This window comes from Leopardus geoffroyi, chromosome A1, assembly GCF_018350155.1.
Source record: "Leopardus geoffroyi isolate Oge1 chromosome A1, O.geoffroyi_Oge1_pat1.0, whole genome shotgun sequence".
NCBI lineage: Eukaryota > Metazoa > Chordata > Mammalia > Carnivora > Felidae > Leopardus > Leopardus geoffroyi.
The window spans coordinates 177904239-177923120 of record NC_059326.1 but is presented as its reverse complement, the minus strand read 5'-3'; the positions used below and the strand labels follow the sequence as shown (position 1 = coordinate 177923120).

The following is an 18882-nucleotide window of genomic DNA, read 5'->3' as shown; positions in this document are numbered from 1 at the left end:
GAGTCCCTGTGCCACATGATGATCCCAGCTTCCCAGAAGAGCCCTCTTGGCCCCCCAGACTCGCTTCCACTGGCCCTGCCAACCTAGAAGTGCCACTAGATTGCGGTACTGAAGGTCTCTTTCAGCGTGCAAAACAGGCCTGGCATATAGCCATCAGCTGAGACCCTTGAGGATTAGTTACCCACCAATAGAGAGCTGGGCATGAGAACAAGGAATAGGATGGTCTGGATGAGAGAAACTGGGGAAAGTGAAAAATCTGGCAGATGGGAACCCTATCTAGATGGAGGTCAGTCCAGCAGTTTGGCGGTGGTAGCCTCTGGGAGAACTCAGCTCCTTACAGTGACGTGGGAGAGAGCACCTGGAGAGGAGAGCAAGGTGAGTAGAAAGGGAGAAAGTAACAGTTTCAAGGCAAAAATTAATGACAAGGACATTTATTATTGAGCAGCCACTGAGCGTTGCAAATACCTATCCCATTTAATGTTTCCCAATAAGAATATCAAGTAAGTAATAATATCCCCATTTTAGAGATGAGAAAACTGAGACTAAATGACTGCCCCCAGGCCACATAGCTAACAAGTGGACAAGCCGGGTCAAAATCAGGTCAGCCTGGGGCGCCTGGGCTGTTAAGTCAGTTAAGTGTCCGACTTGATTTCAGCTCAGATCACAAACCCAGACTCTTGGGATTGAGCCTGCTTAAGCTTCTTCTATCTCTCCCTCTCCCCGATTCACATTCTCTCTTGATAAAAAATCAGATCAGCCTGACTCCAGAACTCATGTCTCTTATCCTTTATAATCCCTTAAACTGGGTGCTTCACCACCGGACTTCAGGGCCAGTGGCTGGGGAGGTGGGCCTGGAACCCTCCAGGAGCCCCAAATGGAGCTGGACACTCTAAAAGAAAGGCCAGTCCAACACCTGGGTTCCTTGTATGCTGTGTCCATGGGTTCCGCCACCGATTCACCCTCCTCCCTGAACTTTATAAAATCGTTCTTGAGACTTTTTAATGTTTTATTGAGGTGCAAGTTTACGATGACAGCAAACCTTTCAAACTACAGCAAGAGTAACCTGCCTCCTTGGCATATTAAAAAATAATGGTAGTGTCGGTTTTTACGTCCCATAGTTTGGATTGCTGATAAGAGCGCTTCCTTGACAAGATTCTTTTTGAGGTTTACAGAAAGCGTAATAAAATATGTAAGTTACATTTCCACAAACAAAAGCTATAACATAAGTTATTTATAAGCGTGAGATACAACAGTATCACGATAAATAAACCATAAAGGGTACCTGCAACATCCATCTTAATGTAATTTGCCCAACCAAAGTGTTGAAACGAAGTCAAATTTAGTAGAGAAATCTGTCAGGAAGAGAGGAAAGTTGTAGAACACAAAATGGAGAAAATGGCTGATGGGTGGTGGAGGGAAACGAGGGCATGGGATCAGTTTAGGGGGTATCCAGATGGCCCTCACATGTGGCTGCCCTCAGTGCCTAATCTCACTCCCCTGCGCCCGTGTGCACTGACCAGTCCCTCTCTCCTCGTACTCGGCCATCTGCACCTGGTCCCTGCTCACACACCCCTCCGCATTCGCCCAGCCCTCTCCCTTCCAGTCTCACACCCTCTGTCTTAACCCCCAGCCCCATGGCCAGCTTCTTGATGTGGCTGCCAGCCTCCCTGCCTCAAGGCCAGGGCCCCGGTGGGACTCGGCACAAAGATCCTGGAAATCATTCATTCACTCATTCATTCGCCTACCACAGATAAAGTATGAGACAAAGTCCCTGCCTTCAGAGAGCTGGCGAACAGGATAAATAAGATGGGTTTCAAAAGCAACGAATGTAAGGATGAAAATAAACAGGGATGGGGCGCCTGGGTGGCTCAGTCGGCTGAGCGACCCACTTCGGCTCAGGTCATGATCTCACGGTTTGTGAGTTTGAGCCCCGCAATGGGCTTTGTGCTGACAGCTCAGAGCCTGAAGCCTGCTTCGGATTCTGTGTCTCCCTCTCTCTCTGCCTCTCCCCCGATCATGCTCTGTCTCTCTGTGTCTCAAAAATAAATAAACATTAAAAAAAAAGTTTAATAAAAAAAAAAAGAAACAGGGATAGAGAGTGACAGGGGAGAGGGGGCTACTTTGGAGGATGGGCAGAGAGCCATAACTGACCTGCATTTTCAAAGATGGAAAGGCACCAGCCTCGGGCAGAGCTGGGGGAAGTGAATGCCGAACCCACGTATGCGCACAATCCCAGATGCACTTGGCTCCCTTTTCCCATCCCTTCATCTGACCTTGCTGTGTGCTCCTCAGGTTAGTACCACAAACTTGTGATGCGGATCCTCCAGCGGGCCCAGCCCCAACACATGGAATAAAATGCTGTCGATATTGTTGTGTCCCGAAGGAGCTCTCCGACTAGCAGAAGGGACAGAAAGGAGCCCCACCATGGCCAGTCCTCATGCCTCTGCTTCCGGGCACTTTCACTCAGCTCCTCCACTAATCTTCCCTGCCCCCTCAGTCCTTACTACCTGCTCCCAGAGTAGAAATGGGAGAATGGGGTAAAGGGAAAAGCATGGGCTCTGGGGTCGATAGTCCTGGGTTCAAATCCCAACTCCAGCCTTCTCAGCTGCATACCCCTGGGCGAGAGATTCACGTCCCTCAGCCAACTGTCCTTTGAGTCTCGTGACTGGTGCTGGGGGGCACAAAGACCACACAGTACCAGGTGGCCTTTGCCTTCCTCCAGCTGGCAGAGTCGAGAAGGCCTTGCAGGCTTCCTCAAGAAGGCCCCTCCCTAGTCTTTCCCATCATGGGGAGGCAGCAACAAAGAGTTCAAACTGCCTTACTCCCACCAACAGATGGGCAAACTGAGCCCCAAAGTTGGGACATGGTCCAGAAAATTTGAACAGGTGCTCAGTACATATGTGTTGAATAGATGAATGAATGAGCAAATCAATTTGGGCAGGCGTCTTTAGAGCCTTCCATCCCGAGAACTGCAAGGGCCCCCAGAGACTTCCAACTCGGGTGTGCGAACAAAGAGTGGAAGGTGGACAGGTAAGCAACCTGTGACATGGTTATGTGTGCCAAATTGTGTGTGTGTGTGTCTTTGTCTATGGAAGTAGTCCATAACATTTTCATCGACCTTTCAAATAGGATTGCTGACCCAAATATATTTAAGAGCCCTGATTCAATCTCTACCCCCATTTCACAGGTAGGGAAATTGAGTCCAATTCACCCAAGCAATAAGCGGCAGAACGAGACTGGACTAACTTGGCCTCCTGAACATGGGCAGTTGGGAATCCCAACATCCTGTCCTCCAGCCCTGAAGCCACCCCTCTCTCCTGGATGTCTCCCAGCAAGGCCCCCACCAGTCCACCGGTCCTCCCAACTTCTCCAAGGGGAAGAAGAGACAGTGCATTGCACTCAGAAATCTTTCTGGCCCCCACAACCCCAGTTCTTAGAATTTTCATCGTCTAATCTCTCTTCTTGGGCGTGTGCATATGTGTCTGTCATTGTTCAACTGATAGCAGGCAAGAAGGGACAGCATAAATTTATAATCTCAGGAACACCAACTACGCATCAGAACATATTTGGGCAAAAGGTGCTTAGAGGTAAATTTATGACCTTTTACATATTTCTTAAAAAAAAAAAAAACAAGAAACGTTGATAAAAAACATTAACTAGATTTTCACCTCAACAAAGAAGAAAAAGTTAATGAAAATAAATCAAAACATTCCTCAAAGACATGACATAAAAAAGAAGATAAGGAAATAAAAGGCTTCTCTTTAAGACCAGTAAAATAGACAAACCTTTGGCAAATATGATAAGAGAAGACACAACTGAGAAACACTGAGAGTGGAGAGCAGAGGATGTTAGCTCAGATTCACATGAGAGTTTCCAATTATGGAAGAATCTTCCCACAACATTGTTACAACAAATTTGAGAACTTGGATGAAATGGACAATATTCTGGGCACTGGCTTCCGAATGTGAGTATGCATCAGAATCACCTGGAGGGCTTGTTAAAGCAGATTGCCTAGCCCTACCCTGGAGTTTCCGATTCAGGAGGTCTGGGCTGGGGTCCAAGAATCTGCAATTCTAACAAATTCCCAGGTGCTGCTGCTGCTTCTGGCCCAGGCACACATTTTGAGAACCCCTGTCCCAGGGACTGCTATCTGCCCCATTTACTCCCCTTCCTGAGCTGGCTAACCTCTCTGCTCTGTCTGGACTGGGAAAGAGGGGGGTTGCTATCAGTGGCCTACTGCTGGATGACCACGAAACTAGGCACCTCAGAAAGCTGGGACCCAGGTGGCGAGGCAGAATTCTGCCCCTGCCTTGCACTGCTGTTTTCACCTGGATGGGCTCTTTGAATCCCATGACATCGGTACTGTTGCTTTACTAGATGAGGAACTGACGTGCAAAAAGGGTGAATTCCCCAAGCCCACAGCTGGCAAACAGAGGTTCTTAAGCACTGGGCCAGTCACCATGCCCTGGGGGCAGTGTGGGCCACATCACCCACTTCTCTTTCTTTTTTTTTTTTTTAACTTTTTTTAATGTTTATTTATTTTTGAGACAGAGTGCAAGCAGGGAAGAGCAGAGAGAGAGGGAGACACAAAATCGGAAGCAGGCTCTAGGATCCAAAGCTGTCAGCACAGAGCCCAACACGGGCTCGAACCCACGAACAAACGGGGAGATCATGACCCCAGTGGAAGTCGAACGCTTAGCCAGCGAGCCACCCAGGCGCCCCTAATTCTATGCCCACATACCTGTGTGGGGTGGGCCTTGTTATCCCAATTTAACAAAGCCAGGAAGTGGGGAGGACAGGCCTGGAACCCTGGGCTTTGGATGCCAGAAGGGAAATGGAGCAGGCGAGGTGACCCCCTAGCCCTGGAGAAGGGGGGCTGTGAGCTGCATGAACTCTCTGACCTGAAGTTCCCTCATCAGGTAAAAAATGGGATCAATAACAGCCTTCCCTCACAGGGTGGTTGGGAGAAATAAGTAAATGCCCACCCCCTGCCCGGCACACACTACGTTCTCTACCTACAGCAGCTCTACTGTTGTCGTTAAAGTTATTATTATATAATCCAGTTCCTCACAGGCATGTCCACAGACCTTATCTCATTTACTTCTCACGGCCACCCTGGGGGTAGCTATTACCCTTCCTATTTTACAAATAAGGAAAATGAGGCTCCAGGAGGGGCAGTGAGGGGCCAAACAGTCCCCAAACCACTGGTGGCAGAGCCTGAAATAGAAGCAGGAGGCCCCCAGTATGGAGTCAGTGTTCCATTTGAAGATTCTTGGATTTCCAAGGAAAGAGGGCTTGTCCTGCCCCAGGCACCCTGCCCTCCTCACCGGTGCCTCACTTGCCAGTGGCCTCATTCTCTCCACCCAGCAAGAGCCAGCGACTAGCCCAAGGTCACTCAGCGGGCGGTGACCTGACTCAGGAACCCAGGCCTTAAGACTGCAGATCTTGAAACCTCTGAGCTACTGGGGGTAGATTATTAGGAAGAACCCCCAACATGCTGCCTCCCACCTTTCCTGGTCCTCTAAGACTGACCCTGCGGATAGACAAATAACATTTTTCTGTTCAAGATACTGAGCCTCTGCAAATAACCTAAAACTGCAAACAGATAAACAAGAACCATCAGAATAATACGTCAACCATCACGTTGGGGGTGGGAGTGGGAGGGCAGCCACAGCCCCTCAGTGCCTACTATGTGCCAGGCCCTAAGCCCTACCTACCTTCTCTCAATATCTCACGCAAGACTTACAACAATCCCGCAATGCACGCGTGGCCCATTTTATAAACGAGAAAACCAAGCCCAAAGATATGAAGTCACTTGCCCAAGGTCACTGAACTAGAAAGTGACCGACCCAATGTGAACACTCTTCTGGCCAACCGCCTATCATAGCTCTCACCACGTCCGCGAGACAGGGAGAGCGAGAGGGGCCTGGCCAGGGGTGCAGCAGTCAGTTTGCACCTAACGATTTTAGAATTCGCGAGTAGAAAACGATTCTGTATGTCTCCTCCCGGGGAGACAGCTGAGGCTGGCGCTGGGGGTGACCTCCCGGCGTACGGTCCTGTCCTGTCCACGGTGCCCCTCGACCCGCCTTGACAGTCCCCGAGAGCGTGAGCGGAGCAGGGAGGGAGCGGTTCAACGCTCAGGCTGGCCGGGAGCGGGAGGGGCTCGCAGCCCCCGTTACCCAAAGAAGTCCCGCTCTTTACTCTAAAGATGAACAGCCTCTGCGCCTTGCCTCTCGGGCACCCCAGATCCCCACACCTGCCATGCCATGGGCGGGTCCCCACGCGCGACAATAGTCCCGTCCATCCTGCAACGAATTTCGAGGGGCTGGATCCCCGCTCCCCACCGGGGGACCCTGGGTCCCTAGACCAGCTGGGCCAGGCACGCGTGGGCTTAGGGGAGTCACACCTCGGTCCGCCTGGCGGGAGCCGGCGACTGTCTCCAAAGTGGCCCGAGCGGGGGCGAATTCTCCCCACGCGGGTCGGCGTCCTCGGGAGCGCGGAACACGCGGCGGGCTCCCCTCACGCGGCGCGCTGGGAGCGCGGAGCTCGTGCGGGGTAGTGCGCTCCTTTCGTTGCTCCCGCGGCGGTGGAGAGTCCAAGACGCTTCCGCGGATTCCACAGGGTCATTCCGGACTTGCCACTCCATTGCAATGGAGAGGATTCGCATGGTTTGGTTTTTGCCCAGATGACAAAATTTGGAAGAAAACGAAACCCCCCTCAGCAAGAGGCAATTTCACCGGCAGAGCGCCCTGGCCCGCCCCGAGCTGCGGCCGGGGAAGCGGCCCCGGCCGGGAGGAGCGGGGAGCGTCTGCTAATTGCAGCTTCGTTAGATTTCGGGTTTGGGAGGCTGCGGTTCGGGCGCTAATATCCGCCGCCCATTATCCCGGCTAATAAATTTGACCTATTGTTCGTTTGTTAAAATGATGTCACCTTGGAACAGTCCCTAAGCTCCTATTTCCATGAATTAGGCCTTTATTGAAAGCCGGGAGCCAATGGGAGGAGAGAGGCTTGTTGATCGCAGCCAATGGCTGCGGCGGGAGAGGAATTAGCAGCGGAAACTCCAGGTTCGGTTCAAGAAAGATGACACAGAGCCTGTCGGGCCCGCGCACTCTTGGCAAAGTTTCAGTGCAACGAGAGGCGCCGGGCGCTCCATGGCCGCGCCGTAACAGGGACCCAGCCGCCTCCCCGCCCAGCCCAGCCCAGCCCTTCCGCCCGCCCAGGATGGAGGCGCCCGCCAGCGCGCAGACCCCGCACCCGCACGAGCCCATCAGCTTCGGCATCGACCAGATCCTCAACAGCCCGGACCAGGACAGCGCACCGGCCCCGCGGGGCCCCGACGGCGCCAGCTACCTGGGAGGGCCCCCCGGGGGCCGCCCGGGCGCCACATACCCGTCTCTGCCCGCCTCCTTTGCCGGCCTCGGCGCGCCCTTCGAGGACCCGGGATCTTACAGTGTCAACCTGAGCCTGGCGCCCGCCGGAGTGATCCGAGTGCCAGCGCACAGGCCGCTGCCCGGGGCCGTGCCACCGCCTCTGCCTAGCGCGCTGCCCGCCATGCCCTCCGTGCCCACGGTCTCCAGCCTGGGCGGCCTCAATTTTCCCTGGATGGAGAGCAGCCGCCGCTTCGTGAAAGACCGCTTCACAGGTGAGCAGGGCGAGCGAACAAGCGCCGGGCCTTGGCCCTCCCGGGGCCAGAGGCGCCGCGCCCTAGGTGCTCCACTCCGGGAAACGATTCCGGAGGCCCAAGCGCGACGGAGGCCTCAGCGCCCGGGGCCCCGGGCTACCGTAGGGGGAGGAAAATCAGGGAGTTTCGGGGAAATAAGCCTACGCCCAGGGGAAGAGGGGAGTATCTCCCAACCGGCTTGGTGCCGCTGGGGACGCGGGGGACCAACGAAATAGCGGAGCACCCTGCGCCCAACCGGGCGGCACGGGGTCCGCGTGGGGCCTGAACGGCAGTCGAGCCGGGCTGGGCTTAAGGGGGCCTCGTGTGTCTCCGCAGCGGCGGCGGCGCTCACGCCCTTCACCGTGACCCGGCGCATCGGCCACCCCTACCAGAACAGGACACCGCCCAAGCGTAAGAAGCCGCGCACGTCCTTTTCTCGGGTGCAGATCTGCGAGCTGGAAAAGCGCTTCCACCGCCAGAAGTACCTGGCCTCCGCCGAGAGGGCGGCGCTCGCCAAGTCCCTCAAAATGACGGACGCGCAGGTCAAGACCTGGTTCCAAAACCGGAGGACCAAATGGCGGTGAGAGAGGCCCGGCTCAGCCCGTCTTGCACCCGCCCTTCACCTTGCCCCGCGCCGCAGCCTCGCGCTCTCCCCATTCTGTGCTACCCGCTACCCGCCCTCCCAGGGCTGCGCCTTCCCACTCCTTCCCAAATTTTATCTCCCTTCTCTCCTTCCCGCCGGCCTGTTTCTCTCCCCCACTCTCTCGCGCCTCGGCTTCTCCTCCATTCCCATCCCTGTATCGCTCTCGTGCGCCTCTCCAACTCTCCGTGTTTTCTTCCGCTTCTGCAGCCGCTCAGTTTCCTCTCACCTGCACCTTCACCAGCATCCACCCCACCCCCCACCTTGGGGTCTCTCGCACTCTCCTTCTCCCTCCCACCAGCCCTCTCGGATCTCCGACAGTCCGCGCGGGCTCCGTGTTCCCCCTGTGGCTCCCCATCCTGACTCCAGCCCCGTTTTTATCCGATCCCTATTTCCATACAACCCGTGAACGGCGAAGCGATCGCGTTTTGGAAGAGAGGTTCGAGAAGGGCCTGGGAGAACTGGATGAGGCTGACCTGGCCCAGGGACACCGCGCGGGCAGTGCAGAGCCAGCCCTCCCACCCGCGAACCCTAGCGTCCCGACTGCCCGCAGGGCTGAGTCAGTTACACGCATGCCCTGCCCTTGTTGTCCCGCAAAAGAAACATCTTTGTTGTTGGCGAAGCCACAATACGCGGACGTGCAGGTGGGCGGCGGGCGGAGTCCCCTCCCCACGACCGCCCGGCACACAACAAAAACAAACGATGCCAACCCACTCCCCGGACGCGCGGGCCTCGGGCGCACAGCGCCAGCAGGGGTGCAGACGGGTCCTGCGCCTCGAGGCTCCCGGCTAGCCTCCGCTCCCGGGAGGGCTGGGGCCCCGCCGGCGGCCCCGCAGTGCCGGGTGCATGACGGTGCTGTCCCTCTCCCTCCCCCGGTGCAGGCGGCAGACGGCGGAGGAGCGGGAGGCGGAGCGGCAGCAGGCGAGCCGGCTCATGCTGCAGCTGCAACACGACGCCTTCCAAAAGAGCCTCAACGACTCCATCCAGCCCGACCCTCTCTGTCTGCACAACTCGTCGCTGTTTGCTCTGCAGAATCTGCAGCCCTGGGAGGAGGACAGCTCCAAGGTCCCCGCCGTCACTTCTCTGGTGTGAGCCACGGATCGCCAAGGATCGCCAAGGATCGCCGCCCCCACCCGGCGGGGCGCCCCGGGCCCCCAGCCGGGCTGGGGGGACCCGAGGCCGAGAGGGACAGGGGCCTCCGAGCTCCAGTAGGCCCCGGGGCGCGGCCGCATCCCCGCCGGCCGCGGAGGGGGGCTGGGCCCGGGCTCCGCGCGGCTGCACAATCCGAGCCCCCGCCCTGCGCCCAGTCCCGCCCCAGGCCCGGGCCTGACAAAGAAAGCGCCTTACGTTTCTCCGCCCCTCGCCCGCACCCCCCCGGGCCGGGCGCCTGTATTATACTTTGTACTTTTGCCCAAACGTGTAAATAATAAAAGTTTTGGCTTTTTTCTTTAGAAACCCGGCCACCTGCTTCCCCCGCGGGGGCCGCTAGAGGAGGGGCGGCCGACCAGGTGGCTGGGGGGAGCGCCAGGGCTGGGGCACCCTGCGTTTAGGCTGGGTCCACTCCTCTCCTTTTCCGTTCCTTTTATTTAAGTCGTTTTATTTAATAAAAAAGTTAGCTATTTCACTTAACGCCGCTTTTATTTCGTTTTCGTTCCAATAATGCTCGGCGAGGCCGGCCCTGCGCCCCACCCCTTCGGCGGTAGAGGCCGAGCCGCAGTGTGCGGGGGCGCATCCACATCTCCAAGCTTCGTCGGTTTTCGCCTCAGCTCCGACCCCGGCCCCGGGCCCCGCGGAGGATCCGCGGTGCAGGTCAGTGTGTGCCGGCCGCCGGCAGTTTGGGTGCCGGCGGTGTAGGGCGGACGTGGGAAGGGCACTTTAGGCCCAGAGGTCGCAGGCCCGCGCCAGGCAGGGTTGGGGATGACAGGCCCTGGATGGGCCAACAGTTAGGTCGTCAGTGGCCGGACCCACCTAGGAGGTGAGAGGCCCCGGGACCTCGAACTTCTAAGAACTCGAAGCCCTCACCCCCGAGCCCACTGTCCTCTTTTTCCAGTGAGGCCTCGGGTCTTGGGCGGACCCAAGGACTGGCTATGGGGGATCTGGGCGCACTGTGGGCGGGCCGTGGGCACAGAATCCGCGCGCTTCCTGGTCTCCAAACGCTCGGCGTCTGAGGAGTAAGTGCGGGGCACAAATTCAGAACACCTGCACCCTTTTGGGTTGCGTGGGATCACAGGTGGAGCGTGGCGTCATGTGACGTCACCGCACCCGGGCGGCGTCACTGCACACGAGAGGGGCGGGGCGCCCAGAACGCCGGGAACACCAAGCCCAGGTGTGAAAGCAGTCAGGCCCAGTTCACCCAGCTTTACCTCCGGTCGGAAGCTGGGAATTTCTGGATCACGCGCTGGGCGTTAGGTGGTCCCTTGCAACAAGACACACGGTCGAAGCGTTCGTGAACATTTCCTCTTGCTCCCTGATTTTTTTTTCCTCCCTTTTATTAGGTCTTTTAAATTTTTTCTTATGTCTGGCCTCTCCACTTCTTTCTCTACGATGTTCTCTATTTTCTATTCTATTCATTACTCTTGGTCTCTGTGTTCCTAGGACTTTTGCTTTTCCTTTACAGTTTTTTGCTTCCCTGTATAATTCGTTTACTGCTGCTTTTAGTTTTTCCAACTCTTTCTTTGTCGTCTCTTCCCCCCCTCTCCATTTCAGACTCTCCCGTCCTCTCTCTCTCTCTCTCTCTCCCTCTCTCCCTCTCTCCCTCCCCCCCCCCCCCCCGGTTTCTTTTTCACCTGTCTTCCTCCTTCCCTCTTCTTGTCCTTTTTGCTTTCTCCTTCTGGTCTCAGAATCTCTTTGCTTCTGTCTTTCTCTCGGTCACTGGCTCCTCGTCTCCTTCGTGCCCTCCTCCCGGCCCAGCTCCCATTAGCTTCCTGAGGCTAACCAGTTCTGGGGCTGTCCCTCCGGCGCTGTGACAGCCTCACCCGCTTCATCAAGCCGCTCCCCTCCGGACCAAGCGCCGCCCCGCGGGGCTCGCGTGTTTGGGCGCCTTCGCAGGACGCGGGCTGCGGGATTCTGTACACTGGCGGGGCTCGAGAAAGGGGTGCGGGTAGTCTGAGAAACACCTCTGCGGCTCCCATCATTGCTGCCTTCGCCTCCACCTCCAAGCCTTGCCCGGAATCCGGGTCGCTGGTGACTTACAGACACCCCCCAGAGAGAGACTAGAGGGACTCAGACCTTCAGGTCCCATCCCTTGGTGTTTCCCTGAAATGCTTCTAAGATTTTTCTCCGCTAAAAAGCATGATGGACACCCCCATCGGGATGGGAACGTGGGCTATCCGGCCGGGGACTTGAGCATCTAAGATCGACTTTCTTTGCCTCTGCCGGCCAAGCGGCCCCTTCCTCAGAGACTGGCGTCGCCTTCCGGTTTCCCTCACTTTTAATCTTTTTCTTTATAATAAGGCTTAGTGGTTTTGTTTCTCTAAAGTATTTTTGTTTTGCCAGGCTAACCCTTGAATCTTGGGCCTTTTCGGGGCACACACACATGTCTTTTTCTTTCCCTCTGGTGCCTTGCTTTGAGCAAAAGGTCTCTGACCCAGAGGCTCACCTGGGGTCGGCGTTCAGACAAGCCCCAGGGATGGGCACCTAGTCTTGCTTTGGCTCTCGGGGACATCAGTTTTTTCCTCTCCGGGTGCTTCTGGGGCTTGCGTCCTCTCTGAGCGCTTGCCCCCAACCAAACCTTCCCCAGCCAGAGACTGACTGACTAGGAGTCCCTCTGAGTTAGGGTGCTGAGCCCACTGGTGTGGGGCTGGTTGGGGACTGTGGCTCGCTCACGCCCACCCAGAGCAGTGTGGGCGCCCCAAAGGGAAGGATAGATTGCTAAGCTGGCAAGGGTGTTTAGTGCCTAACCCCCTCCTACGGAAGTGCAAAGCCTGGAGGTTATTTCCACTGTGGCTGCGTGGGACTGGAGACCCTTGACGCCCTGTTAAGAGCTCCCACTCCTCACGGCCCTCCCGGGGAAAGTCTGGGCGCACACATATCCAGATCAGTCAGGCGCCCTTAAGGTTGAGTGTAGGGGAAAGAGAATCCGGAGTAGGCTGAGAAGACCACATGAACGGTTCCTTGGTGATCTGCTCCCAAATTTAAGACCCACCTGTGCCCAAGGAAGCAACAGAGGCCCCAAAGGCAGCGGGTGCGTGTGGATGTCCAGCCCCACCGCGGAGGGAATTAAGGACGAGAAGCAGCAGGCCTCTGCGTGAAGGCTGAAGACTTGGACTCGCTGCCCTTGCCGGTGCTCGGTTCAAGTGTCTCTAAAGCCACACCCATTTTACAGATGCCGCACTGGGAGGCACGAGGCAGCTTGTCGGCCTGCGCAGACTGTTAGCGCGCGCGCGCGCGCGCGCGCGCTCTCTCTCCTCGTACTCTGGTTTCGGGGGGCACACCCGCAGGCAGGGATGCCTGTGCCCCAAGCCAAGAGGGGCGAGGCTGCCGGTCCAGAGGCTAGGAGTTAGGCTGTGCTCAACTATCCCCGGGAGACCCCAAAGCCAGTAGAGTCTGGGGGGGACACGGCCGATCACAAGAACAGACAGACACTAGCTCTGGGGCTACCCTCTCGCGTCCCTCAAGTGGAAACGATTCCCCTGTAGCAAAAACCTGTACAGCACCGGCCAGGGACAGCAAGCTTTGCATGCAGTGTGATTTTCCATGACCCACACATTTCTGCGGGGTGTGGATGCCCCGCATCACTTTGCCGTTGGAAAAACGAAGCCTCAAAGAAGTTCAGAAATCAGTTCTGGGGCGCGCGGCTGCCGCGGACCCCTCGCTCTCTTTTCCCGAAACCAAGCACTCTAATACTTGAGAGGAAAGGGAGACTTAGCCTAGTGAAGGCTGGGGAGGCGGCCTACGGGACACCTGCAGCCACCCGGACACGAGGCCGGGGGTTATCAGTGGAGCTAAAAGGACCTTCCCGCCCGGGCTGGACTGGGCGCGTTCCAAGGGCGCCCAGCGCCTCTGGCCTCCCCAGGCTTGTGCATATTTGCCCTCCCAGCAGGAGCGAAAAGACTTAGCTTCGGCCGCTCCCAGCTCCGCGGTGAGACCCCGGAGGCCCCACTGCGCCCCTGGGCCGGGCAACTTTTCGTGGCCTGCCGGGGCCTGCGGCACTTCTCGAAAACCTGCGGCCGAAGAACGCGGCCTTGTGCAGGCCGGGCCGACCGTCAGCTGCGCCTTTTCGGCGGCCGAGGCCGGTGCTGCAGCGGGCGGCGAGCGTCTGTTCTGCCGCGGTCTGGCGAGGCGCTCCCGGTTAGGGGCCTCAGAACAGGGCCTCCGACCTTCCGCCCAGACCGCTAGACCCCAGATCCGGCCTAGGTTGCTACCGCACTGAAGGTTCCTGGGAACCTTGGCCGGAATCTCAACCTCGGCCTCCGCAACTGAAACGCAGAGCGGCGGCGTGGTGCAGGCGCCTGCACTCTGTAGTGAAGGTTTCTTAACACCCAAGGCGGGTTTCCTAATGCGAAACCCGCCGGTAGCGGCAAGGCCGCACATTTCCAAGCGTCCGCTCGGGTTTGAGCATCTCCTCTCAGCGATGCCGTCCCAGTCGCACAATTTCTTGTGGGTCAGAAACTTGCAAATTCCTCGCGGAATTTCGACAGTGATCGGTGCCTTCCCCCATGCCACCCAACGGGTAGCTGGATGAAGTTCTTCACTCAGCTCCGCCACTCCCTTTCTGTGTGGCCCTGAGCGAGTGGCTTTGCGTCTCGGCGCTTTGGTTTCCGCATGTGTAAAATTAGGGCTATCTAGTCATTAAGGACTCTTCCAGGGGAAATAAAAACCCGTGGCTTATGGTACAGCTGATTATCAGCTTATTATGAGAATAAAAACATTTTAAAATGTACTTATAGGTCAGAAATCTAATTAAACGCCTCCTAAAAAATGTAGGTGTTTAATCGGAGGTGTCGCCCTTTGAGAAGAAAGGGCAGGAATAGGGTAGTGTCCCCCAGTGAGGCCATTCCTCCTGCCATCACTGAAGGTGGAGTCGTTGTTAGAGAAGTCATTCCCGAATTGGGGCCTGGCTTGATCGGGCTAGACGCGTCAGTATCCTCGTGTTACCTTGAGATCAGTGGCCATATCTGACGCTCACTTTAGTTGAAATGATCCAATAAAGTTATTCTCTTAAGTGTCAGACCGGCTGCCAATTAATGAGTTAGTTATTAGACCCCTCTGATATGCTCCCAGTTGGTGTGGAGAGGAGGTGGGGTGGAAGAAGAAAAAAATGTGTTTGAACAGAATATTTGATCGGAGGTTTTTACACCTTCCAACAACCCATTCATTGAGCACCCAGAACAGTCCTGTGTTCCCATCCTACAAATAAGGAAATTGGGGAGCAGAAAAGTCAGGAGACTCGCCCAGGTTCACCTCGCGCTGGAACTCGGCTCTGGACTGAAACGCCTGGCCGCCTGCGGGACTGGCTGTATCTCGCCACTGGCTACACATGGCATTTCAACCCGCCACGGGGTCATTAGAGAGACTTGTGCTGACCCAGACTCCCCTGATGTTAAAGAAGCCGGCCCCAGCTCTGGCCCGCTACCTGGAATGTATTGGCTTCGCTATCAAGCCTTCTTGATCGATGGATTTATCTACAACGCGCTGAAACTCCGGAAGGCCCGGAACCTGCGACGGCCAGCCGAGCGTTCTTTGCCTCCTTCATCCCCAACCCAGGAACAATTCACTCCTTCCTCCTAGCAGAGATGCAGCCTGCAGGAAAATACGGAGTGCCCCAGGAAAAGACCCAATCCTCTCGCTAAGGTCTGCCTTCCTGGGTACTAATAGACAGGACCCGCTGAGCCCCTGGGGCTGGAGAAGGAGGTGTGGGCTCAGAGGGGCACCCTCGAATATCCAGTGTGCTAGTGCATTCGCATATGCTGTCTCGGTTGCCACAGCTGGCACACTTTTGTTCCTAGGAAGTAATGGGACGGGGGGGGGGGGGGGGGGGGGGGGGGGAGAGCAGAGAGGAAACCCAACTCCAGGAAGAATCAGGGAGAGGGCTCTGGGAGGGGTCACCTTTATTAATGACTATAGTTTCAAGTTCATTGTCAGACGGGGCGGCTCGGGACACTCTGAGCAGGGATGGGGCCCTACACCTAGTCCCCAACTCCTGGAGTCCCCTCAGAGCTACAGCCACCTGTACTCTCCCATGGTGGATCCCAAGCCCAGGCTGAGAGGGCCTAGCAGCTTCCATCTGATGGAACATGTGCACAATCTCTGGAGTCTATCCCCATCTACCTCCAGAAGGCACTTCTTTATAAGGACCCTAGGAGATAGGTACTACTGTAATCCCCATTTTACAGATGAGGAAACTGAGACTGTGCGGAGTAACACAGCATCCCTAAGTCCCATGATGCCAGGACTTTAACCCTTATGGACTGAGTCCAGCTCATTGGCTTTTCCCCAAAAACGTCCCTCAAACCTCCTTGTTATTAAAGCCAATGTCTTCATGACTGCCAGAGGGAATTCTGACTGCTTTGAAAATCATCATCCCTAAACAACTTCAGATACAAACCAGAATATTCTGGGTTGTGTTTGCAAGAGGACTGTAAACTGTTATTGCTGTTTTGAGCCACCTAAAGGTGGTTGAAAGATACTGAAGGGAAGACCCTTCCACCTTAGGGAATCCCTAAGGGATTCAAGCATCTTCCATTGCCCTCTCCCCAAGCCCAGGCTAACTAACCGTTTCTAATGAACCCCCCCATGGGTGCTAATGAGCCATGATGCAGCCCTCAGCTGCTAGACCCTGAGGACTTCTGGTCAAGGAAGAGAGGTAGCATGGGCAGGAGACAAACCACACGTGTGCCTGTACCGAATCTACCAAAGTGCCCTCAGCATGTATGGAGCTTTAACTGGACTGGGTTAAAGTCCCAGTTTTACCACTCACCAGCTGTGTGGCCTTGGACAAGTAACCTTGCCTCTCTGAGCTTCAGTGTCCTAGTTAGTCTGTACTTTGTAAGGATAGATCTTCCTCGCAAGGTTGTTTGAGGATTAAGTGACATAATCCATTGAGCATTTCACCAGGAGCCTGATGCACGATAGGCACTGTGGTACATTTACTATACTTATTATCAGTGGTAGATGAATTTTCACAAGATAAATTGTTCTTGCTCTCCTCCCAGAGAGAAAGCAAACTCAGAGAAGACAAGTCGCTTGCTCAGGGTCAGAGATTAAGTGATGGAGCTAGAATTCAAACCCAGTTATGTCAGAGTTTAGAGCCCTGACTCACCCAGTCTGTGCAATATCTCCCCAATGCAGAATCTTCTAGACGGTTGAAAATCTAGATTATTCTAAGTAAGAGTAACCAGCTTCTCTGCTGTATTCTGGGGTTTCTGTTTACTTGGGTTGCTGATGTTGGGCACACTGTGACTGCTCAGTCCATGTTTATTAAATAACAACGTTAAGTAGCATTTCCAGAACATCTACTGTGGGCCAGGCTGTGGACTAAGCATTTTACACAAGTGATCTCATTTAACTGTTAAAACAAACCTAGAACGTAGATCCCATTTTGACGACAAGAAATTTGAGCTTGGGGGTGTCGAATAACTTACCAATGTCCAACAGAAGGTGGATTGGAATCTAGATGTTCAGCCTCCACAGAGGGGAGAAACCCAATATGTGCTGAGTGCCTACCATGTGTTAAGCACCGTGCTCAATACATCACATGTATTTTCTTACTTGATCCTCTCAATAATCTTATAAAACAGTTTTGAAACCCCATTTTACAGATGAGAAAACTAAGGCTCAGTGACTTTAACATGCATTTGTCCAAGGTCACATAGCTCTCTGACTACAGCGGTTCTCTATCTACTAGCCCAGGATGCTCTACTCTGTTTCAGAAGCCGAAGTCTTCGGCCAAAGTTGGAATGCTCTATGGAGATGGGACAGCCATGGTTATGGAAGGTGTAGTTTTCACATGAAACATGAAAAGCCTCGTGGCTTTTCCCACAAAGCGGCCAGGCAAACTTGCTATTTCCTGGGCTCTGAGGGAGGGAGTGTCAGTGATATATTGTGAGCAGACAGTGATGAAGCATCTGGAGGTAAGATGAACATAAATAGATAAGCTGGGGTTGGGGTGGACAAAAGGCCTGCAGGCCTGCTCTCTGCCTGCAACTACACAGCAAAGAGCCTTGCTGGGAGCTGCCCTCATTGCCTTCATCTTCTCCTCTCCCCTCTCTTTGCCTCCTTCCCCGCTGCATTATTGAAGTCTACCCCCACCTACTCCAGAAGGAGCTGCTTCTGAGAAAGACCCTAGGCCCCTTTATAACTTCCTGTTCAAAAGTAGGGAAGAGGGCATCTGTGCTCCTCGATATGGCATCCAAGAAATTAAAGATCAAGCAAGGTGGATTGTTCTGTTTTTTCCTCAGATTCATCAGGTGACAAGCAGAAGACCTTCAGCCTGGAGTTACTAAGTCCTGAAGGTCAAAGTCTGGGCTGACGTCTTGGATTTGTTTCTTCCACGTCAGCCAGGTTTTGCCCACCTTGCCATGCACCGTCCCAGACAAGCTTCTCCTGGGCCCCATAAGGCTCAGCACGCCGGGCACTTAGTAGGTGGTTCAGTGAGTCCTGGCGACCTTCCCACCCACAGCTTGAGCTGCTCGGCTTGAGCTGAGTGGCAGCCAGCAGCCCCACCCTCTCGGGCTGTGCTTGGTAAGCAGAGGTCAGAGTCTGAGGCTTCTCTGCAGGAAGGGCACCATGAAGAGAAAGTTGAACCTGCACTTTATATGGTTTAAAAATGATTTGTCAATGGCAACAATTTACAAAAATATATTTCTGTTGCAGCATCTCCCAATCGCTGGGATTTATGGCTTCATCTCGTGGATCTGAAAGCACACCACATGCTTTGGCAAATGGGAAAATGTATGAACAATTTGTTGGCTTTTTTTTTTTATCAAGTTTCCCCAAATATGTAAACTCTGAGAGCGCCTTATCCTTTTTAAATGATCATTCATTTGTCTCCAGACTCTATCTTTTGGCACAATTTATTACTCTCTATTTCAAAAAACTTAAATGCATTTTGCATATTAGCACGTAACTCTTGTTCCTGTCTCCTCAGTTGTGGAAAGGGCTGGATTGCTTTTATAAAGAAAAAAATGGCTAATAAAATTGGCCTCAGCACCATTGCTCTGCAATTCTTATGAACAGTAAAGTGGTACTTACCGTCATTGATGTTAAAAGCTATTTCTAAATTATGGTGCCATTTATTATCTCTAGTGTCCAAAGTAAGTTTAAATGATGCTTATAATTCATGTTTTACCAAATTTCCTTTTCCCCCCGAGGATACCTCTGATTAACTTATGCACATTAAAGCGCTTTTTAAATTCTTCTTTTATTGCCATTATGCTCTGAAAATCTCAGCGATTCTCAAAAATGGGTAATAAACTTGAGATAAAATGCTGCAGTTTTAGATCAATGCTGACATATCACTGTGGTGATTTCTACAGAGCTAAAGTGATAATGCTTCATATTTACGGAATATATACTAGGTTATTACTACAGTATTACCATTTTGTTCTAAGATGAAATGAGTAATTTACCAATTTATTAAACT

The 18882-nt window shown here is 54.3% G+C and overlaps 1 protein-coding gene across 1 annotated transcript; it reads left to right on the top strand.

The window, feature by feature from the left end:
* The first annotated feature begins 6513 nt into the window (after positions 1-6513).
* On the top strand, positions 6514-9929 carry TLX3 (T cell leukemia homeobox 3). Its single transcript, XM_045501670.1, has 3 exons — positions 6514-7642; positions 7997-8240; positions 9182-9929. The coding sequence occupies exons 1-3, from the start codon at positions 7081-7083 to the stop codon at positions 9390-9392; spliced, it is 1017 nt and encodes a 338-aa protein (XP_045357626.1). The 5' UTR covers positions 6514-7080; the 3' UTR covers positions 9393-9929.
* Positions 9930-18882: the final 8953 nt, after the last annotated feature.

Excerpts from the sequence above, each read along its gene's own strand:
- TLX3 (XM_045501670.1), top strand. The coding sequence starts at position 7,081 with ATGACACAGAGCCTGTCGGGCCCGCGCACTCTTGGCAAAGTTTCAGTG. Across the intron at positions 7,643-7,996 it reads CGTGAAAGACCGCTTCACAG|CGGCGGCGGCGCTCACGCCC; the intron begins GTGAGCAGGGCG and ends GTGTCTCCGCAG. Across the intron at positions 8,241-9,181 it reads AACCGGAGGACCAAATGGCG|GCGGCAGACGGCGGAGGAGC; the intron begins GTGAGAGAGGCC and ends CCCCCGGTGCAG.